General features: G+C 43.6%; 1 protein-coding gene across 1 annotated transcript in view; it reads left to right on the forward strand.

Moving 5' to 3' along the window:
* LOC143034860 (uncharacterized) overlaps positions 1-8,350 on the forward strand; it is a 229,271-nt gene extending 220,921 nt beyond the window's left edge. The window contains exons 4-5 of the mRNA XM_076201204.1: positions 6,981-7,000; positions 8,228-8,350. Coding sequence (XP_076057319.1) covers positions 6,981-7,000; positions 8,228-8,350 — 143 coding nt within the window. The remainder of the gene's footprint in view (positions 1-6,980; positions 7,001-8,227) is intronic.
* Positions 8,351-25,098: the final 16,748 nt, after the last annotated feature.

Raw genomic sequence — 25,098 nt, forward strand, 5'->3', positions numbered from 1 at the left:
AAGCAGTGTCAAATTTCCAAAATGTTAAATTACTCTTGCGTCATATCAGAGCAATGGTTCCCAACGGGTGTGCCGCGGCACCAAAGGCTGCCATGAGATCAACTGAGGGTGCCGCCAAGTTTCAGGTCAAAAATTACTGTCACAATTATATTTTTTTGTATTGTCATCCATTTTTGTTCATTAAAGCAGCATCAGTGTAAAGATGAGTATTTTCATATTATCCAGGGGCAAAATTTTTGTTACGCTGATGTTGAATCAACAAAATACTGACAAACTAGAATTTAGATTTTCTAATAAGGGGGCCGGGGAAAAGGTTGAGGACCACTATTAGAATGACAAGCTGAATGACGATCTAAGAGAAATTAAACCTAGAACCCGAATGTTCCATTCTTTGTTGAGAGGTTCTCACGGAAGTCTAGAATATCGCAACCGAAGTCTTTCCTACGCCAAACCAAGTAGCAAAAAGCAAGCAGCATGCTAGCCTAGTGTGCTGCCAATCACGAGAAGTCATAAGTATGCAGGAAGAGTGTCTGGGGATTTTATTGATAAAAACGTGTTTGCAAGTTGTTTGGCATATACGGATTCCCACTTTCGTAGGTGATGGATGAGATGGATTTAGGAGTAATCCGTTCAAAATTCGGTGGATTATTTCTTACATCACCATCCCATTAAGAGAAAGAAGACCAATTTGGAGACTGACAGGGAAGTTGGAGTTTGGCCGCGGATAATTGAGGCCAGTGCGCTTCGCTCTGAAATTAAGTATTAGACGTTGATTTATTTAGCAAACGCCAGTGATTCGGCAGTCGGATGTTTTTATTTCTCTAGCAATCTCTCTCTCCCTCTCTCACTCTCTCCCTGTCTCTCTTCCTCTCCCATCCCCTCTTCTCTCTCTCTCTCTCTCTCTCTCTCTCGCTCTTTTGCTCTTTTTCTCTCCCCTCTCTCTTCATCTCCTTCCCCCTTCCCTCTCTCTTTTCTCTCTCTCTCCCTTTCTGTCTCTCTTCTTCTCCCTCCCCCTCTCTCTCTCTCTTTATCTTTCTCCCCTCTCTCTCTTCATCTTCCTCCCACTCTCTGTTTCTCCCTCCCTCCCCTCCTCCTGTCCCTCTCTCCCCTGTCTCTCTTTTTGTCTCTGTCTCCCTTTCTGTCTCTCTTCCTCTCCCTCCCCTTTTCTCTCTCTCTCTCTCTCCCTTCTCTCTCTTCATCTTCCTCCCACTCTCTCTTTCTCCCTCCCTCCCTTCCTGCTGTCCCCCCCCTCTCTCTCTCTCTCTCTCTCTCTCTCTCTCTCTCTCTCTCTCTCTCTCTCTCTCTCTCTCTCTCTCTCTCTCTCTCTCTCTCTCTTATAAAAGTACTCATAGTTTGATTTGGCTTACTACCCGATTACCAAACTGGGAATCAGTTGAAGAGTTATTGGTGTAGGCATGGTTTGGTTTTGTAAAAGCTACCTAAATTAGTGCAGGCGCGAGATCTTGGACCATAATTCCTTTCGTTAAAAAAAGCGAGGGAGGGAGGGAGCGGGAGGGGGAGCGAGGGAGGGAAGAAAGGAGGGAAGGGGGAAGAGGAAGGGAGTGGAGGGGAGAAAGGAGGGAGGAAAAAGGGGGAGGAAAAGAGGGGAAGGAGGAGGAAGAGGGGAGGAAGGATGGAGGGAAGGAGTGGATAGGAGTAAGTGGAGGGGAGGAGGGAGGGAAAGAGTGGAGGGGGATGGAGGGCGAATTGCAAGTCACCCTCCGTGTATAAATCATGTTGCATAGGCGTAAGCAGAATGAAGGTATTAGATGCAAGAGGAGAGCCGACAGGTGTCCCAAGATAAACGATTGGATTACGTATATGGTGGCCCTTTTGTCCAGGAAGGAGAATCCGGTCCTCCTCCCGAAGGAAGAGATGAGGTGGAGTTTATCTTTCAGAAGAGGTAAGAACGAATCTGTATATTGAAAGTACAACCGAAGATGAGAATATACTGTAGTAATGGATAAAATAAAAGCATAGATTAGATAGAAATTAAAGAATAAATATATAAATAAGTATTCATTATGCAAAGAAAAAATAAGTGAAAAATATTAATAAATATCCGAAGAGTCCTTATAAACAGTGTATATATATATATATATATATATATATATATATATATATGTATATATATATATGTATGATATTTTTTAATGTGTCCGAAAGCGTTTGACGGTAATAACAACTACTCAGTTCACTTCCGGACTTACGATGTCGCTCAAATGGTCGTGTTCATTGAATTCCCACGAATGGACTGGATCGGGATGGTCCTTGTTGGAAGATCAACCCCTTCAGAAAGGGAGAATCATGTCCGAAACTGAATAGAGTCGTTTGGATGTAACCCGAATAAAGGTTGTCTGGATGCCAGAGTCGACACTTGTTCCAGGCGCCAACAGATTATATATTTGAGTTGTCTGCTTCGGGAACAGGACAGTTGACCCGGACAACTGATCCCGGAAAATTGTCCTGGACAGTTGACCCCCGGAAAATTGCCCCAGACAACTGATCCCCGGAAAATTGCCCCCCGGACAACTGATCCCAGAAAATTACCCCTGGATAACTGACCCCTAAGACAGTTATGACCCCCTACGTTTATTATTATTATTATTATTATTATTATTATTATTATTTATTTTATTTATTTTATTTATTTACTTTTTGTCCAAGACCCGTCTGCGGAACTCTCGATTGTGATCTCTTCACACTTCTTGTAGCTGAAAAATATGAATGAAATAAAATGAAAAATTAAAAGGAATAGATAGACAAGAGAAAAAATTATGAATAAAAATAAATAGATACGTAATTGTAATAATAAAACAAAGATTAATGAAATAAATAGCAATGATAATAATATAAATAAAAAAAAACAGTTTTAGGAAATCGATAAAAAAAAATCTAGTCACAAATCAAGTGACTCCTTCCTGGATGCTTTTATTCATAATGTACAGCTTTCCACCCTTGATAAATATGAAATGACGTGTTTGGGGAATGCCCCTGGTGGCAAAAAATGACGATGAATAATAATTTAATCAGTGTCTGAGAGCAGCGTAACGTTAGAGGAGGTCAAGTTGGAATTAATTGACAAAAGTACCTCTCCCTCTCTCTTTCTGTCTTTCTATCCTTCGCTTCCTCACTCTCTCTGTCCCTCGCTGTCTCCCCCCCCTCTCTCTCTCTCTCTCTCTCTCTCTCTCTCTCTCTCTCTCTCTCTCTCTCCTTTTTCCCCTCTCTATCTGTCTCTATTTCGCTTTCTCTCTCTTTCTCTCCCTCGCTTCCTCCCTTTCTCTGGCCCTATGTATGGGTAATGCTGAGACCTTACACACACACACACGAACAGGCACACACAACTCTCCTTCCCCATCAAGTCGGAGAGCCGGCTCACAGTACAGCTTTGCTGAAATTTTCAGCCCTGGGCTGGACTCGAACTCGAACTGCAGAATTAGCGGTCGAGAGCAGTACCACCGCTTCGTATTTTTTTTGTATGTGTGTGTGTGTGTGTGTCTGTGTGTGTGTGTGTGTGTGTGTACGACGTGAGTGGAAATAGGAAACGCAGGAGTCATAGTCTGGGTTTATACCTGACTAGTTTCCCGGATGTGTCAGGAATAAACTCAGACTAAGTCGCCGCAGTACCATGAAGGGCTCGAACCTCTTTTTGGCGGACGCGGCGGGAGTTCTCCCGTTTCCGCGGTTCCGCTGGGTCGCCGTCGGTTCCGCCTCTTCCATCCTCGTCTCCCGTCTTCTCCTTGGAGTCTTTAGTCGCGCACAGCGGGTCTGTGTGTTTTTTCTCGTTTGCTATGTAGCGTCTCCATGTGTGTATACCAACGGGAGTTACGTTAGTTGCTAAATAGTGTGTAGTACATAACTTAGATTTAGACCCCTTCCCCCCATTCAGTATATTTATTCATTGTTGTAATTTTATTTTATGTATTATTTATTTTAATATTTTTTGTTTCGTCTTCTATTTGTATTATTTTTCGATATATATTTTCGGGGTTGGTCATTTTTAAGCAGTGGACTTTTAATTATTTTTGTTTAAAAAAATGTGGACATAATAAGTGCTCGTCATGTGGCAACACTGCCGAAAGACGGTAACATGGCGTCCTTGACTTAGTTCCAAATTAGAGGATGAAAGGAGCACAAGAGGTGAAAGCCATCTTATTATTAATAACAAAGAAACTAAACGACGGTTATCATACCCGTCTGCACCGTATGCCATTTTTGTGCTAATTTTCCACAAATTTGTGTGTGAGAAATTTGCTCACGTGGGATGTTTTGTGGGGAAATTATACGTTGCAGTGAACTTATTTGTGTATATAATAATTCCTTCTTTTTGTGGGAAAAATGTGGAAATCCAGATTTCCTTGTGGGAATTTTCGGGTAAAAATCTCAATCATTTGTGGGAACTGCAAAGATCACAGTGGCAACACTGCGGCTTCTGTTCTCCTCCTCTTCCTCCTCCTCCTGTCTTTCCTTTCAAGATTTTCTTTCCCCGAAATCTGTCTCTACCTCTTACCAGTTCAACTGAAAAAAAGCCGTGATGCCCCTTAACTGTGTCACGAGGCTTTCCTCAGCTAAATAGACTCGGGTGGCAGCAGCTGAAATAAAATCGCAATATATATATATATATATATATATATATATATATATATACATATATATATATATATATATATATATACATATGTGTAATATAAATAATAATAAAATAATAATAGAAGGTTTATTTCAATTGCAGTAGTACACTGATAATAATACATTGTTAAAGCTGATTAAGAATATAGGACTTAGAGTATATACACTGTACAAGTTAACATAGAGTTGATAATGTGCACAATGTATGGGATGGCACTGTTTTTGTAGCGTTCAGTCCTTGGCACTTTGATTAGTACAAGCCTATTTCTGTGTCTAGTCTTGTGGCGAGGTGGTGGGGCGTCGGGAGGGAGGAAGTGACGGTGTCTAGGGTGGGAAAGCAGGTTTTCTCCAAATTTCTTTAGTACCTCACCGTGACGCTGGGCACCCTAGACAGAGTGAGGGTGGTGAGAGCGTGGTCATAACCACTGTACTCCACGCCCAGGATGATCCTGCACGCTCTCTTTTGTACCCTCTCCAACTTTTGTCTCTGTGTGAGGGTGAGTGAGCTGGACCAGGCTGGTGAGGCATACATGAGGGTGGGGATAATGAAGGTTTTGTAGACCTCCTGTAGCTCAGATGTAGGTGTTCCTAATGATTTTAACCTGCTGAGCATGTATAGTTTGTAAGACGCTGTCCTGACTATGCTGGTGACATGTTGGTTCCAATTTAACTGTGTGTGTGTGTGTGTGTATCTACCAAGAACTTTTCCCCCTTATAAGGGTGGTAGCCAAGTCAAAGGCACGTATCCACTCCCACCCTTTTCTCCCTCTCATCTTACATCGTCATGTGTGTGTATATATATATATATACACACACACACACACACACACACACACACACACACACACACACACACATTGACTCATCGATCTCAAGACAAGTCTACTGGAAAATAGAAGACGGGATTTCATGCTGGAATGAAAATTAATCAATAAATAGGAGAAAAAGAAATAATGAGAATAATGTTGGATGTTGGGGGGTGTAAAGAAAAGTAAAGAAATCAATTAAAATATTCTAACGAAACAAATATAATAACACTGACGTTAGTAAAGGAATAAAGTAAAGGAATGAATAAGTTTAATAAAATGAAAAAATAACGAATAAATAAATTAAAAATAGATAAGTGAATAAGTAATAAATAAAGGATTAAATAAATATATAATTAGATAAGCAAACTAATAAAGTAAGCGAATAAATAGATGAATGGAGATAGATTATTCTTTATTAAATAAATGGAACAGCATAGGGATATATGGCCTAATGCCCTTGTGGTTGTTTGCTTTCGTGATCTTTGATGCCCACATTCGTGTCGGTGTCCTTCTTGTCGGGTTTTTACACCGTGAGGAGCTTAGCGTGCCACGTGCTCTCCTCTCCGCTCCTCGCCTCCAAAGTGCTTCCAACAACATAAGCTCTCTTGAGAAAGTTGAAGTCTTGTAACTTGGTACTTGTTTTATTTGTTTATACATTTTTGTGCATCAACCCTCGTTACGAGAGGACCGGGGAGGGGAGCAGAGTTAGGGCGTTCTTTGGAACCAGAGAAGAAGGTTCGAATCTCGAATCTAAGAAGTTGTTATAAAGGCGGTCGTGACGAGCCTACGCCAGGAGGCGCTGAGTAGCTGCGGCAGAAGCCGTCACCTCTGTTCTATTATGCGTTTATGGGGATTATTGAAACGAATGATTAAGTTGTGTATGTTTAAGACAGATTGAAAAATTTTAGAAGCTCTGCCAAGGGATTCGAACCCTGACCTGTGCATGCATAATCACGAAGTCACTAGTGTCTTGATTTCGTGATTATCCACGCACAGGTCAGGGTTCGAATCCCTTGGCAGAGCTCCTAATAATGATTAAGTCACTGCTAGGAATGGGAGAGAAGTGCAGGATTCGAACCCACAACTAAGCGAATGCAAGACCAGCGTTATGAAGACTAGGTAGTAGTTCAGTGTTATATTTATTTATTTATTTTTATTAAACCCCTTTGTTAAGGTGGTACTTTATTGGTTTTGGTACCGTAGCTGTTTTATGATGTTTTATATAGTTATTTATTTTTATTTAAATTTGTTTATTAATGTTTTTTGTAGGGTAAAGGAGGGGGGAGGGGGAGGCTCGACTGTATTGAATCACCAGACCCAAGCAGATTTAAATTTTCTAAAGTATGTAAAGGGGCGATTTTTTAATTTTATTTTATTTTTTATCTATTATTATATTTTTTAATCTGTAATCATGATCCCCCCCCCATCAATTATATATTCAATATTTTTTAAAATAAATACCATATTCTTTTTTTATAGTTAAGTGAGACTTTGTTGAATGTTCTTGTACTGACGCTTCTCTTTTTTCTTTTTTTCTTTCAGGCACCAAGAGGAAAAAAGACGTAAGTAGAGCGACTTCGTTAGTAGGGTTGTTAGTGCAAAGGTAGTCTCTGGAACTGAATAGAATACCCTGGAGGTCGTCAGAATACAAGGAAAGGTGCCACCAGGTATGGAAGGGGGGACACGTGACACGGAGATGACATGTGACAGGGAGATGGCACGTGACATGGAGATGGCACATGACACGGAGATGACGCGCGGCATGGATATAACACATGATACAGAGATGACATATGGCACAGAAATGACACACGACGCGGAGATGACACGTGACACGGAAATGACACAAAGCACTGAGATGACGTGTGACACGATGACACAACACAGATATGACATGTGACACGGAAATGACACGTGATACGGAGATGATACCTGACAAAGAGGTGACATATGGAACAGATGACACATGACACGGAGATGACACATGACACGAAAATGACACGTGACACAGAGATGACACATGAAACGGAGATAACACTTTAAACGTAGGTGACACGTAACACGGAGACAACACATAGCACGGAGATGAAATGTGACACGATGACACAAAACACGGATATAACACGTGGCACGGAGATGACACGTGACATAGAGATGATATATGGCACGGCACAAACACGATTATGATACGTGACACGGAGATGACACACGAAACGGAGATGACACGTGACACGGAGACGTCACGTGGCACGCAGATGACATGCGACACGATATCACGTGACACGGAGGTGACACGCGGCACGGAGATGACACGAGTCACACTTACACGTAGACTCTGGTTGCAGCCCGAATAGGACACACCATCCGGTATGAACGAGGTAAAGATATATATATATATATATATATATAATATATATATATATATATATATATATATATATATATTTAGTCATGTAATAAAGTAATTATATTTGTATATATATGCGAACAAATCACAAAAACACGTGATTCACAAAATGTGTAATAAAACTACTTGGATTTTTTTCCAAGTGGTTTTATTACACACACACACACACACACACACACACACACACACATATATATATATATATATATATATATATATATATATATATATACGCACTTTTTCATATGATAAAGTAATTAATGCATCAGTTTATTTTGCACTGGCGGAGAGGATGTTTCTTGTGCAGCAGCTGTTGCCCCCCCCCCCCCCCGACCCACGGAGGCTTGCTTCTCTTCTGATTCGTTTCCGATCTCCTCCACAGGGCGCCGACGCGGTCGACGGCGAAGGAGCTCCTCCACAACAATGGGTAAGTACTCCCTTGTGCCCTGTTGTCATTGTCGTTGTTGTCGTTATTACTGTTATTTATTTATTTGTTTATTTTTGACAGTCGTAGCTAACTTCAGATAGGAACAATTTATTTCAAATGGGGGGGAAGGAAGCGGGGAGGGACACTGAAAGTGTCTCAGCATTGCGAAGATTCACAGAGTGAATGCAATCGGTGCCTCTCTCTCTCTCTCTTTCTCTCTCTCTCTCTCTCTCTCTCTCTCTCTCTCTCTCTCTCTCTCTCTCACTCTCTCTATCTCTCTCCCCTCTTTCTCTCTCCCTCTCTCTATCCCCCCTCCCTATCTCTTCCTCTCCCCCTCCCCCTCTCTCCACCTCCCTCCTCTCCCTTTCCTTCTTCCTCCTCATCTCTCTCTCTCTCTCTCTCTCTCTCTCTCCCTCCCTCTCTCTCCCCCCTCTCTCTCTCTCGCCCTCTCTATCTCTCTTTCCCCCCCTCTCTCTCTCTCTCTCTCTCTCTCTCTCTCTCTCTCCTTCCCCTCTCTATATTTCCCCCCTCCCTTCTCTGTCTCTCCCCCTCCCCGCTTTCTCTCTTTCTCTCCCTCCCCCTCCCTCCTTTCCTTCCTTCCTCCCTCCCCCTTTCTCTGCCCCCCCCTCTCTCTCTCTCTCTCTCTCTCTCTCTCTCTCTCTCTCTCTCTCTCTCTCTCTCTTTCTCCCTCTCCCTCTCCCTGTCTCCTCTCTCCCCAAAGTCCTAAATACTCCTGTTGGAGTACGCCCAGACTCTTGTTTCCTCTTCTCCAGACTTTCCTTATCGTTGCGACAATAATACGAAAAGGTTGGCGGCGCGGGCGTGCGGGCGAGGGGAAAAACGGGCGCTGCTGCTGCTGTCGCCGCCCACGTGGGGAAAGCTAAATTACTGCCGACTTGCTGAAAGAAGTTGAATAAAGAAGTGTGGAGGAAATGAACAAGGACATCTTGGATGTTTCGTTGTTTGTGTGTGTGTGTGTGTGTGTGTACATGTGTGTGTTTGCGCGCGCGCGCGTGTGTGTGTGTGTGTGTGTACGACTTGAGTGGAAATAGGAAACGCAGGAGTCATAGTCTGAGTTTTTACCTGACTAGTTTCCCAGATATATCAGGAATAAACTCAGACTGTCTCCTTTATTTACTTTTCCCACTCACAACTCTTGGCAGCTGACGTTTAGCTGAATGATTATATAAGATACAAATCTAAAGAAAGAATTAAAGAAAAAAGTTTGTATTGAATAGTGCCGATGATATTGGGTGAAAACAGTAGCTGCCGCAGTTCCACAGTGCCTAGACACAAACCGACACTATATATATACATATATATATATATACATATATATGTATATATATATATATATATATATATATATATATATATACATTGAGACATTCTGAAAGGTTGACGTAAGTGGAGTAGGAAACACAGGAGTCTTAGTCTTGCGTTTATTCCTGACTAGTTTCGCAAGTGTGCTAGTTTCGCAGGTGTGCATTCCTTTGAAAAGCACACCTGCGAAACTAGTCAGGAATAAACTTAAGACTAAGACTCCTGTGTTTCCTACTCCGCTTACGTCATATATATATATATATATATATATATTAATATATATATATATATATATTATATACATGTATGTATATATATATATGTGGGTGTGGGTATGTATACGTATATGTGTATGTATGTGTGTACATGATGTCCTAATAAAATGTTCGCACACTTTGACAGTAAAAGCATATTTTTCGTACTGTAAATACAAGATTAGTTCTTTAAGTTAAAGAATATGTAATGAAATAGAAGAAGAAAACACTCTTTTCAACCCCCACCCACAGCATATAATATCCAATATAACATTTAGTTACTCGTGATGTCATAGGGTGCGTACTTTTTTCTGGGACACCCTGTATGCGTATATGTATAGTAGTCCAATGCCAGACTCTTTGGGGTCGGGATCCATCAAGTCCTGGTTCCGACAGTGGTCTTCCCGTGTCGTGAACGATGAACTGGCCAAGCGTGTGAATGTGTACATGGGTTGCGTCGCAGTGACGATGGGTTCGAGTCCCTACATTTTCCTGCTGAGTTTCCTCAGCTCAACCCCCTTCCCCCCAATCCCACCTTGCCTTGATGCCATCATTCATTTGGTGCTCCCACATTAATATGTAAATCAGGGGGGGGGGTAAGGGGTCTCACCTCGTTTGACCTATCAAACTTCAGCTTCTGCTCCGGTTCCTAGTCTTTCTTGTCCCCTTCCCCCCCCCTCTTTCGTTTTTTCTCCCTCTCTCGCTTCCCCCCCTTCCTCCCTCTCCCTCCCCTCCCCTCTCCTATCCCTCCTCTTCCCTCTCCTTCCTCCCCTTCCCTCTCCTTTCTCCCCTCCCCTCTCCTTTCTCTACTCCCCTCTCCCTCCTCCTCTTCCCTCTCCCTCCTCCTCTTCCCTCTCCTTTCTCCCATCCCTTCCCCTTTCTCCCCTCTGCTCCCCTCCGTCCTCCTTCTTCCCCTCCGCTCCTCTTCCTTTTCTCTCCTTCCTTTCCTCCCTTCCTCTCCTCTCCCCTTCCTCCCCTTTCCTCCTCCCCTCCTCTCCCTTCCACCCTCCTCCTCCCGCTTCTTCGTTCCTTTCTCTTCCTCCGTTCCACATCATCATGATGACATTTCTCTTGTCCATCATCGTTCCCCAGCCTTTGCAGTCTCTGCTGCTGCTGCTGCTGCTGCTGCTGTCCTACTTTGTCCTGTTACACCGCCTTTCCCTTTTACCTACCAACTCTTATTTTTCTCTCTCTCGCTCTCTTTTTCTTTATTTTTCTTTCCTTCTCTCCTTCTCTCCTTCCTCTCTCTCTCCTCCCACACCTCTCTCCTCTTTCTCTCTTCTCCCCTCTCTCTCTTCTCCCCCTCTCTCCCTCTCTCTCTCTCTCTCTCTCTCTCTCTCTCTCTCTCTCTCATACACACACACACACACACACACACACACACACACACACACACACACACACACACACACACACACACACACACACACACACACACACACACACACACACACACACACACACACACACACACACACACACACACACACACACACACACACACACACACACACACACACACACACACACACACACACACACACACACACACACACACACACACACACACACACACACACACACACACACACACACACACACACACACACACACACACACACACACACACACACACACACACACACACACACACACACACACACACACACACACACACACACACACACACACACACACACACACACACACACACACACACACACACACACACACACACACATACAAACAAACATACACACACACACACACCACACACACACACACACACACACACACACACACACACACACACACACACACACACACACACACACACACACACACACACACACACACACACACACACACTTTCTTCCACTTTGGGGTTACTTCATTATCGCCTCTTCTATCCGAATGTTTTCACTTCGACTTCAGGTCTCTTGTCTGATTTTATTTCTTCATATTTTTGTTTGTTAACCGTTTCCTCTATCTATTCCTAATTCATTTTCAGCTTGTCCCTTCGTTTCCTCCCATAATCCTTCCTTCTCCTTCCTTCTGCTTCCTTCTTCCTTCTCCTTCATCTTCCTTTCTCTTCCGTCTCCTTCCTTCTCCCTCCTTCTTCTTTCTCCTTCCCTCTCCTTCCTCTTCCTTTCTCTTCCTTCCTCTTTCTCCCTTCTCCTCCTCCTTCCTCATTCTTCCTTCTTCCTCTTTCCTCCTCAGTGACATTTGCTCCCACACTAGTGTTTACCATCTCATTATCTCTCTTTTTTTCTCTCCGTTTCTCCACATCGTCTCCCTCATCATTTCTCACTTCTACCAGTATCATTCACTATTTTTTCTCTCTTTTTTTCTCTTGGCTTCTTCCTTCTCTCTACCTCGTCTCCTTCCTCGCTTATTGTCTCTTCCTCTTTATCCTCCTTTCTTCAGTTTCTCCTTTTAATAAGATACCTTCTATTTTTTTGTCTCGTTTTATTTCATTTTAATTGTTAGTTTTCTTAATATCTTCTCCTTTTTCTTTTAATCTTTTAATTATTAAACCTTTTAATATTTGCTATTTCTCTGTATCTAATTCTTCGTCTCTCCCTCCCTCCCAATGGTTACCTCTTCTCTTCCTCCTTTGGTGTCCGTTCCTCTTTACTCTTTGTTGTGTCTCATCTCTTCTCTTTTTCTTTGTCTACATCTATTCGTTTTTCCTACTCCCTTGTTACCTCCTTTCTGCCTCCTCTTCCCCCCTTTCTGACACTTCTTCCCCCTTTCTGCCTCCTCTTCCTTCCTTTCTGCCTCCTCTTCCTTCTTTTCTGCGTCCTCTTCCCTCTTTCTGCCACTTCTTCCCCCTTTCTGCCTCCTCTCCCCCCCCTTTCTGCCATTTCTTCCCCCTTTCTACCTCCTCTCCTTCCCCTTTCTGCCTTCTTTCCTCCCCCCTCTCTGCCTCCTCCCCCCTTTCTGTCTCCTCTTCCCTCTTTCTGCCACTTCTTCCCCCTTTCTGCTCCTCTACCCCTTTATGTCTCCTCTCCCCCCTTTCTGCCTCCTCTCCCCCCTTTCTGCCACTTCTTCCCCCTTTCTACCTCCTCTCCTCCCCCTTTCTGCTTCCTCTCCCCTTTCTGCCTCCTCTTCCCCCCTTTCTGCCTCCTCTCACCCCCTTTCTGCCTCTTCCCCCCTTTCTGCCTTTTCTTCCCTCCTTTCTGCCTTCTCTTCCCTCCTTTCTGCCTCCTTCGCCCCCCTTTCTTCCCCCCTCCCCCCCTTTATTGTCTCTTTTCTTCCTCTTCCTTTGGTGCTTATCGTTGTGATCTTGTTGTTGGCGGTGCTGGGCGCCGGGCCTCCCTAATGTTAAATTGAGGAATAAATACACAAACCGGTTCATTAGGAGCGGTCGTAAGCAGTGCAGAATCCAGACCTCTTCTCTCCTTCTCCCTCCTCCTCCTCCTCCTCCTCCTCCTTCTCCTATATCCTCCTCACTCGTTCTTCCTCCTCCTGCCTCGTTCTTCCTCCTCCTGACTCCTTCTCCCTCCTCCTGCCTCATTCTCCCTCCTCCTGCCTCCTTCTCCCTCCTCCTACATCCTTCTTTCTCCTCTTGCTTCCTTCTCCTTTGTTCTTCCACCTTCCTCCTCCTCCCTTCTTCCTCTCCTCCTCCTCACTCCCGTCCCTCTTTACTCCCTTCACTCCTTACTCCCTTTTCTCCCAACTCTCATCCCTCCTTCCTCTCTCCCCTCCTCCCTCTCCTCCTACCTCTCCTTCCTCCCTCCCCTCCTTCCTCCCTCCTTCCTCCCTCCCCTCCTTCCGTCTCCTCCCTTCTCCCCCTCCCTCCCTCTCTTCCTTCCTTTCCCCTCCTTCCTGCTTATGTTACTGCCATAATCTACAGCAATTTTTTCCTTCCTTATTTTCTATACATCCCCTTCCTTCCCAGAAGCCTCTCCACCGAAGCAAAGGGGCTGTAGCCCACTCATGACGTGTTGGGAAACGCTCTATATTTTATTCTGGCGTCTGCAGTGGATATTTCATTCAAGTCCGTTGGGCCGCGAGTGAGCGAAGTGGCTCGAGACGAGAATCGCCCGTAGTCCGGGTCTTCAGGCTCCTGAATAGATCCCCTCTTCCCCCTCGCCCTCTTCCCCCTTCCCCTCTTCCCCTTCTCCTCTTCCCCCTCCCTTCCTCCTCCTTCTCTTCCTTATCCCCCTCCTCCCCCTCTTCCCCCTCCCCGCCTTTCACCCCCCTGTCTTCCCCTATTAACCCTCTTCCCCCTCGCCCTCTTCCCCTTTCCCCTCTCCTCCTTCTCCTCTTCCCCCTCCATTCCTCCTTCTCTTCCTTATCCCCCTCTTCCCCCGCCCCGCCTTCCCCCTCCCTGTCTTCACCCTCCCTTTTTCCCTCTTCTCCTTCCTCCTCTCCCTCTTCCTCCTCCCACTCTCCCTCTTCTCCCTCCCCCTCCTCGTCTTTCCCACCGCCCTCTTCCTCCTCCTCATTTTCCCCTCCCCGTCTTCCCCACCCCCTATTCCTCCTTTCCATTCTTCTTCCCCTCTTCCTCTTTCTCCTCTTCCTCCTCCCCCTCTTCCTCCTCTTACTCCTCCCTCTTACCCATGACATGAATTGAGTGTTATCGTGTCACTGATCCTGAAATTCGTGTTGAAGTTTCTTCACTTCTTGCCCAGGTCTGTTGGGTTTCAATCATTTCCTCTAATCTTACATTGTATTCATATTTTTCCCTTCCTTCTCATCGTGTTTATTTTTCATTCTGCTGTTCCTTCCAAGTCAACGTCTTCTCTCCCATTAGAATCGCATACATGTGTGTGTGTGATTCACCTTGGTCTTTGGACCATGTGTTGGACTCGTGATCGACAGCTATTTCCCTCCCGGAAGAGAGCTCAGAGCTCGTATGACCGATCTATGGGTAATGCTATGACCTTACACGCACACACACCCCCAACTCCCCGCCCACGAGAGTTGGAGTAACGACTCGAAGCGCAGCGATACAGAAATAATTTCAGTCCTGGGCAGGATTCGAACCCGGTACCGCCGGTACCGCCGGTCTGACAGTCTGGAACTCTACCAACCGCGCCACCCAGTCCTGTGTGTGTGTGTGTGTGTGTGTGTGTGTGTGTGTGTGTGTGTGTGTGTGTGTGTGTGTGTGTAAATAATTCATAATCAACCTCTTCCTTGCAATCGCTGGTTTCATTGGACTTTCTCCTTCTAGCTCCTCCGCAGCGATTAGTCTGCCTTTAGGATATAAATACGGACTCCCCCATGATGTCAAGCCTGTCTCCTTCTCTTTGCATTTCCTCCTTTCTCTCCTCCCTGTCTTCCTCTCGCCGTGTTTTACTCTTCCCCAATGTTAAGTTGGGGTGTAAATACGGGCTGGTTCATTAGGGGTGGTCGTAATCAACACGTGCGCGAGCCTGAACGAGTCTAAACGGCGAGAAGTGCGGTCGTTAGAGCCATTTTTACATACTCCGCGTTGTCACGCCGCTCTCGAGGTTCAGGGACGGGGGGGGGGGAGAGGGGGAAGGGAGAGGTCGGGAGGGGGGAGGCGAGTTTTGGAAAAAAGGAAGAAGGGAAATGGGAAGTTGCAGGATGTAGGAGGAGGGGAGGAAGTTGGATTTAAGAAAGGTTGAAGGAAGGAATGGGGGAGAGGGGGCCAACTGAGGAAAGGAGGGGGGGAAGTTGGGATTAGGGAAGTTGTAGAGAGGAGAGTAGGAAAGTTGGGTTTAAGAGAGATTGAAGGAGGAAGTTTGGGTATGAGAGTTGTTGAATAAGAAGGAAGGGAGAGAAGTTGGAACAAGGAAGTAGTGGGAGGGAGAAGGACGGAAATTGGAGTAAAGGAAGTGTGAGGGGAGTTGAGCCAAGGGTTGAGAAGGAATGTATGGAAGTTGATGAATGAAGTTTATTAAGAAGGGATAGGAAGTTGAGATGAAGGAGATGGTGGACAAAACATAATTGTTATAATAACAGCATCCATCTAACAAGAGATAATTATCTCCTTTAGAGGGAATGTGAAGACTGGGGGTGGGGGCATTGGCTGAGAAGGGATCTTTGTAAGCTCGTAGCGCAGTGGTATAGTTCCTGACTGGCACTACGGTGGTCCGGGTTCGAATCCCGCCCAGGGGTGAAATAATTTCAGTATCACTGCGCTGTGAGTCGTTACTCTAACTCATGGGTGGGGAGTTGGGTGTGTGTGTCCCTGTAAGGTCACAGCATTAACCATCGATCGGTCATATATGAGCTATGAGCTCTCTTCCGGGAGGGAAATAACTGTCGATCACGAGTCCAACACGTGATCCAAGACCATGGTGAATCACACATACACACACATGTCTCCCAGCTGAATAAAATTGCCTGACGTCAAAGAAAAAATGTGTCAAAGGAGTTAGTGTGAATGGAAATGGTGGTTACCCCTTTTTGACAGTAATTATTTCTTTGTCTGTCCAGGACAGCAACCTCCCCCCCCCCCACTTTCCGTACGAGAACAAAATCGTCTGACGGAAGAAACATAAAGCCGGCTTGGGCAGTCAGAGGGTTGAAGTGCGGGGCGGGAGCGTGGGGGTGACCCCCAAAGTAACTTCATCGTTCGCTTCTTTCTGTTCCGACTCAGAAGGGGTCTTTCGTCGCCCCAAGTTTGTTTTCGTTCTGATTTATGACTGAGTGGTGGGGGACGGAAGGTTGAATGATTAAAACAAGTCTGTATCTTGAGCAGTAAAGCCTGTGGAAATACGACATTACCATTGTGAACTTCCCTTTTCGTTGTGGACAAATCACTCCTGTGTTGCGCCCGCCAAGCAGGGCTGCCTTTTTAAGTAGCTCGTTATAATTTAACGTTGTTCACACGCCACACACGCGCACACACACACACACACACACACACACACACACACACACACACACACACACACACACACACACACACACACACACAAATATATATATATATATATATATATATATAGCACTAGTACTTCATCAGAGATCATAAGTATAATAAAAAATGTGTATATATACATATATATGTTGGTGTTCATTTGAATAGCCCTGTCATATTGTGGGGCAGAAGAAAATAATAGATATGTGACGTCATGCGTTGGTTGGATGGATGGCACCTGGCGATGTTTTTATTTTGTTTATTTTTTTATTTTACGTTGATTCTGGTGACTACCAGGCTATTCTCTTCAGCTACACATGACTCCCTCCCTTGGGTGATGAAATGTTTTTCTGTGGACCCAATTAATCCATGGGATCATTCAAAGAACGTTGTACACATAGTTTAGCTCATGGCTTGGCTGTGAAGGAGGAAAATTAACAAAAGGGCGATAAGGATAGAGTAAATACTGGCTAAGAATTTTTTGTTGATTTGATGTGATTTTTTAAAATTATTTTTTATTTTTATTTGTTTCTTTTATTTTTATTTATTTTGTGTTACTTTTTTCTACATATTGTAATTATTATATATACATATATATTTTGTTTTCTTGTTTATTTTATATATACATTTTTAGATAGATAAATTTCGTATATTGTATCCAGTTCGGGAGGACGTAATGAACTCTTGAATGCTGAAAGTTGTAAGTTCTTTTGGAAATGTCATAAAACGAATCGTCACATTTTTCCCTCGTGCAGCTTTGAAAAGGAAAGAATGAATTAATGACCAAAGTCGGCTTAATTAGGAATAATAAGTGGAATTCAGGGTTTGCGATGGCAAGAACTTAATTTCCTTCGCAATATGTATATATATATATATATATATATATATATATATATATGTATATATGTATATATATATGCATATATATGCATATATGTATATATATATGCATATATATACATATATATATATATATATATATATATATATATATATATATATATATATACATGCATACATATACACACATACATATCGTCGTCATCATCACTGTTATCGTCATCATCGCCCACGGAGGTGCAAACGACGTCATAGCTTTAGCAGAACCCCATTTATTTTTGAGTTCAAACCCCGACCCTGCCCTCATCTGATGAAAAAAAGAAAACCTCCCGTTGTTAACCATAACTAAAATTGTAAAGCGACATCATGTACATGTCCGCAGATGAGCTACCGAAGTCATAAGGAAAAAATTATAATAATGATAATGATTAGTATCATCCGAGGGAATCCCTCATTGCTGATTAAAATCGCCGTTGATCCTCCAGAGCATAACCTTGCTGTGACGTACTTCAAACGTTTTGTTCTGACTGAAGAAAGGCAATTTCATTCAATTCAGGAGACGGACCCCTGACTGAATGTGTTCTTTATCGATTGAGACCCAATTCAGGTCGGAATTCAAGAAATGGCATCTTTCTTGGCCAGAATAAAATCTTTCAAGGGCGACGCCGTACTGAAAAGAATAAGGAGCAATCCACGGGAGTTAAGAACTATTTAGGTGGTTAGGTGAAGGGTTAGGCAAGTTAGGAGTTTAGTGGAGGGGAGGGGACGAGACGATGAGTTGACGATATTGAAAAAAAAAACAAGATAAAATATAAATATAAAATTGAACACGTAGTCTATGTACACGTCATTAGGTCGTTTTGAAATGGATATCTTCTGTTTGTTTGATCAGAATTTGGACAAATTTAGGTTTAAAAAGGAAGTAGGCAAGAATTGGTTTACCAATACAGTGGTTAACGAAAGGGATGGACTTAATAACTATGTACTGGTCATTGAAACTATTGGTTGCTTTAAGAGAAGATTAGATGACTTTATGGATGGGGATGATAGGTGGTAATGGACATGGAAGTGCCTAGTGTAGGCCTTATGGGCTCTTGCAGTCTCTTCGTCCTCCTCCTCTCCTCTCCTCTCCTCTCCTTCCCCTCCTCCTGCTCCTCCTCTCTCCATCCCTTCCTTCCCCACCTCCCCCTATCCTTCCCCACCTCCCCCTATCCTTCTCCCACCTCCCCCTCTCTTTCCCCCTCCTCCCCCTCTCTTTCCCCCTTCTCCCCCTCTCCTTCTGCCTTCCCTTCTCCCTCCTCCCCCTCTCCTTCCCCTTCCCCCTCCCCTTCCCCCTCCTCCCCTCTCCTCCTCTCCTTCCCCCTTCCTCCACTTTCACCCTCCCCTTCCCTCCTCCTCCTCCTCCTCCTCCTCCTCCTCCTCCTCCTCCCCCCTTCCCCCCTCCTCCTCCCCTCCTTGGGATTGAGTCATTCGGGACAAATATTATTTCAGTCAATCAGTCGGCCATTTCGAGTCCATTGCTGAATAAGGGCATCTCTCATACTATTCCACGACTCACACCACTGCGCCATCCTCTGCCACGTCACTCCTGCAAACTTTTCTATCTCAACCTGATGGTGGCTCTTGGGTTGTATATAATTTACCTCAGTGAAATTCCCCGTATAGGCGTTACTAGAAAAATGAGTGTGTATATTATAATGTTTGTTTATTGATAATATTTATTTATTTTTGTGTTAGAATTGCTGCTGTTGAGATGTGTGACAAAGGAATTGTCCGGTAGTTAACTTCGTTAAAATACTTGTTTTCCCACAATCCCACGTGGCAGATGCCCCTCACCCCCACCCACCCACCCCAAAAAAAATAATAGACGTTGAAAAGCAGTGGACTAAAAAGTCGCGAAATAAACAAATGGTTAAACGCCAGTCAAGCGCGAAGGAGCGCCAGGCGTTGGCGTTTTATAGTACGGCCCCAAGTGGCCTTAGATTAGCCAACTTTGTTGCACGGACTTGATGCAACTTGCAAAAGACGCCGTGATGGATGGCGGCGCCGGGCGGCGGCGGCGGCGGCGGCGGCGGTGGCGGCCTCTCGGAAGGGGGCGCTCGGGACAGCCTCCTCAGTGCGGTGACTTTGTGTGTTTGCCTGTGGATGGTTGGGTGTGTTTGTATGTGTGTGCGTTTATATGTGTGTTTTTTGTATGTGTATGTTTGCTTGTGTGTGTGTGTGTGTGTGTATGTTTGCCTGTTTGTTTGTAAGAGTGTGTGTATGTGTGTATGTTTGCCTGTGGGTGAGTGGGTTGTGTTTGTATGTGTGTGTTTATATGTGGGTGTTGTTTGTGTGTGTGTGTTTGCCTGCTTGTGGGTGTGATTTTATATAGGTGTTGTTAGTATATGTATATTTGTGTGTGTGTATGGGTGTGCGCGTGCATGTATGTGTGCGTGTGAGAGAGACAGAGAGAGAGAGATGGTCCTGGTTTACGAGGATGGCTTGGGCCCAAATTGCAACTTCATTTTTTTTTTCTTTTTTTTTACCGGAAGCCAGTGACATCCGGTGCATAATAAAACGCCAGAAACATGGCCCGGATTTTTTTTTTCTGCCTCTTCGTCCTAAGGTCATGACCTCGAGTAAATGGAATCATTGGTGATTGCCGGAGAAAAAGCGAAATGTAGTTCAAGAAAAGAAAATGTCAAGAGTAATGAAGAAAACGGACTATGGTTTCTAGAATATGAAATATTTTCTTGATTGTCTTTTAAAATACATATTTTTTATGAATTACAATAAACCTGGAAATAAAACTCACCTCGGAATGAAGATAATGTAAGAAAATAATTTAAATGTTTCTATTCGAAATTTGCTGTAAGAAATTGAAATTAAATGAATCACTTGCTTTGAAATTGGGACCGAGAATTAGGGAAATTGTGCTGTGGTATTTTGTCACGTGACGCAAATGGAGCCCATTTGAAGATTAGGGGGATGTTAACGAGGCAGGTCCTTTTCTGAAACAGCCCTTAACAACCCTTAACAACGCCTTCACCATCATAATTTCACCTCTGTAAAAAATATATATAATAATATTAATGATAATAATGATAGTAATAATACAGTATTTAGTAATGAAGATAATGATAATTGAAAATAGTAATATTGATAATGGTAATAATAATGATGATAATATTTAGTAATAATCGTAATAATGATTATTAATAATTTATAATAATAGTAGTAATTTATGATAATGATAATAATGATAGTGATAATATTGAATGATAATTATTAGAAAAAGAAGGAGGAGGAGGAGGAGGAGGGAAGGTCGGGTAATGTAGGTAAAGGAGAGATGACAACCCGGGGCAGAGCTAAGCTCCTCATGGCGTATGACCTATTGCATTCCCACCCCCCAAGTAGCTCCTGGTTGAAGAGTGTAAATGCTAAATTAGTGGTTTGGAGAAAATGGTGTTGTTGAACCAGTCGGCACCTTTGGAAATTGATATTTTGATGAGTAGCTGGCGTGATGGATTTCCTTAAACCATATACGGTTAACAGGCAATGTACAATTCATCTTGCTTGAATCATCCACCCCCTCATCCACCACTTCATCCACACCCTCCTCCTCCTCCTCACACTCCTCCTACTACCACCTCATCCATCACCTCATCCAGTACATCCACCAAATGCACTACTACTTCCTTAACCTCAGACTCAGCCATCACCACCACCATCATCTACTACCATCACCCCAACACCACTCCATCCACCACCTCATCCACCATCACCACCTCATCCCCCACCACCATTACCCCATCCACCACCACTACCCCATCCATCACCACCACCACTACCTCATACACCACCCCATCCACCACTTCATCCACCACCACCATCCCATCCACCACCACTACCCCATCCACTACCACCACCCCATCCGCCACCACTTCCCCATCCATCACCACTACCCCATCCACCACCACTACCTCATCCACCACCACCACCCCATCCACCGCTTCATCTATCACCAATAACCCATCCACCACCACTACCCCATCCACCTCCACTACCTTATCCACCACCCCATCCACCACTTCATCCACCACCACCACCCCATCCCACTACCCCACCCATCACCACTACCCCATCCACCACCATTACCCCATCCAATACCAACACCCCATCCACCACCGCCACCCCATCCACCACCGCCACCCCATCCACCACTTCATCCACTAACCCATCCACCACCACTACCTCATCCACCACCACCACTACCTCATCCACCATCACCACCCCATCCACCACCTCATCCACCACCTCATCCACCACCCCATCCACCACCACTACCCCACCCACCATCACCACCACATCATCATCATCACTTCCGCAGTATCTCACCAGTATCGCAACACCATCTTAACAACATAATTGACCCGAGACCATATCAAGATGCGGGCGCGCTTCTTCATCAGTTCTGTTCTGGCCATCCCCCGAGAGGACAATTTCATTTGGCTGAGGAGACGGGGCCCTGGTTCCAAGAGGACCTCAATTAATTAATGAAAACACCCCCCCCCACCGTCACCCGCCCCTCAGCCCCCGTCACCCCTTCCCACCCCACGCCCCTTCACCCCCTCCCCCCCAACCTCATCCCTCACCTCTCCCACCACCCTCCCCCCTCCAGCCCCTCTCCCACCCTCACCTTCTCTTCCCTCACCCTTATCCTACCCTCACCCCTTACCCTCTCCTCTCCCCCTCACCTCACCCATCCCCCCTCACCCTCTCTTACCTCCCTCCTCCTTCTCTGTCACCCTCTCTCACCACCTCCCCCTCCCCCTCTCTCACCAGCTCATCCTCTCACCACCTCCCCCATTCCCTCCCCCTCTCTCACCACCTCACCCTCACTCTCTCTCACCCCATCCCACCTCACCCTCTTTCACCCTCGACCCTCACCCTCTCTCCCCCTCTCCCCCTCGCCCACCCTCCCTTCTACACCCGCCGTTTAGGATACGCCTCTTTAGACTAATATAATCGTTTAACATTAGGTAGAATAAAATATATGTAGTTAGTGTTAGAAATGGCTCACTTAGGTCAGTGTTAGTGATGGGCTTCCTCAGAGTTGAAGGAAATCGTCTGGCGACATGAGGCTTTGGGGGGGCAGTCCCGAAACTGAATAAAATTGCCTGGCGACGGAAGTAAACGGTGAGAGCTAATCAGGCCATGTAATGACTGACAACAGAGGACTAATTTTATTTGCTCTTTTTTTTTTCTTTTTTTTTCTTTTTTTTTTCTTTTTAAGAAAATAAAATGAAAATTGTCATATCTCGCAGTGCCCCCCCATTTTTTTTTATTAATCTGTTTATTCACTTGTATTTGTTTTATTTATTTATTTTATTCTATTTATTTGTATTGTTATGAATTTATTCTATTTTATTATTATTTTATTGATATTATATATATCATTATTATTATTATTATTTATTTATTCTAATCTATTTATTTTATTTTATTTATTTTTTATTTATTTTTTTCTACTGCGCTACGTTTCCAGGAAACTCATGGACAGACAAATGAACACGGTCCCAATCATGACCACTTGCCCAGCCTGCTCACTGGGAGAAGACAATCATTGTGAACAACGATGCCCTTTGGGTCTCGAGGGGAGCCGTCTTTCATCTGAATAAAATTGCCCAGCGGCTCCGTCGACCCGCGTATAAGGCGACGCCAGTGGGTAGTCCAGGTCGATACCACCGGTGTCCTCTTGGTACTTGCCTACGCTACCATGGTCTGTCTACATCTTGGTGTCTATTACACTAATAAAAGAGAATGCTTCCTTCTGTACCATCTCCACGGATACATTGAGAATATAAAAGGATAATAATGATAGAGATTATGATAATGATTCGGTTTAATGTCGTGAACTATTCCGCTATCAGGAGGCTAGGATGGTGCCCCTTACAGAGGACTTTGTAGCGTGGAATTCAATGAACCATGCCCTTGGTCCACCTCGACCTTCGCCACAAGTAGCGACGTTCTAACCCGTTCGGTCAGAATGATGATAATAATAATAGGAGTAATGATAACAAAAACACTAAATAAGAATGATAATGAAAATTAAATAATCTTAATAATTATAATTAGTTTTTATGATGATAAATTCCCGAAGTAGGTCCAGAATTGGGTCATTGCATTTTCATGGATTACCGCTGGGGGGAGGAAATTGGAGTCATATTCCAGTTGGATATGGGATTCCCGTGTTTGCGTAGGTAGTAATGGTGAAGACTCAATCTCGCAAGGGGAATGGGGCTACCAGTTATGAAATGTACATATTTAATATATCTAGACTTTGCAAAAGCTTTTGATACAGTCCCCCACGAAAGAATACTTACTAAATTAGCTTTACACGGAATAAGTGGTAGCCTATTAAGTTGGACTAGTAATTGGTTAAACGGTCGAAAACAGAGAGTTGTTCTAAATGGCAAAACTTCTAGATGGAAAAATGTTACAAGTGGAGTTCCTCAGGGTTCCGTTATTGGGGCACATCTATTCATAGTATATATAAATGATGTAGACCACGGATAGAAATATATTGTCTCCAAATTTGCTGATGATACAAAAATGTGCGGAATGGTAAATGATCGCTTAAACCAATTAGATATTCAAGAAGATTTAGATAAACTACAGCAATAGTCTGAAAAATGGCTAATGAAATTACACACAAGTAAATGCAAGGCTATGCACGTAGGTAAAAATAACAGTAGGTATGATTACAGGTTATTTGGAAATTCGTTAACAAAAGTGGACAATGAAAAGGATCTCGGTGTAATTATCAGTAACGATCTCAAAACATCTAAGCAGTGTATTTCAGCCTCTGAGAAAGCAAATAAGATTCTAGGACTGATTGTGCAATCTTTTGACTTCAAAATTCCATCTCTCATTAAAAAAATATAGTTCGTTAGTTCGTCCACATTTGGAATATGCTCGTATGGACACTGAATCTCATTAAAGACATTGGCAGATCGGAAAAAATACAACGGCGAGCCACAAAACTGTTTCCAAATATCAAAAGTAAATCATACGGAAATTGACTAAAACATATGAATCTATTTTCCTAAATAAGCGTAGACTCAGAGGTGACTTGATACAGGTCTTTAAGATTCTAAAGGGAATTGACAACATCAAAAGTGACAAAATTTTCACACTGAATGAGAATCAGACAAGAAACAATAGTCTCAAACTGTCAGGAAATAGATTTAATTTGGAAGTGGATAGAAACAACTTCGCCAACCGTGTAGTTAATGAATGGAATAAACTTCCTGCAGAGGCAGTGCAATGTAGTTCACTTCGAAGTTTTAAGATTCATTTAGATAAACACCAAATCAATATGCTGTAATACCTGCCATTTATTTTATTTTACTTGTTTATTTGTTTGCTAATATTTGTCTGTTTATTATTATTTATTTAATTATTTATTATCTATCTGTCCATTTATTATTATTTATTATTTACCTGTTTATTTATTATTTAGTTATTTAATTTATTATTATTTATATATATATATATATATATATATATATATATATATATAT

This window comes from Oratosquilla oratoria, chromosome 18 (assembly GCF_046742065.1).
Source record: "Oratosquilla oratoria isolate Oo_2021 chromosome 18, ASM4674206v1, whole genome shotgun sequence".
NCBI lineage: Eukaryota > Metazoa > Arthropoda > Malacostraca > Stomatopoda > Squillidae > Oratosquilla > Oratosquilla oratoria.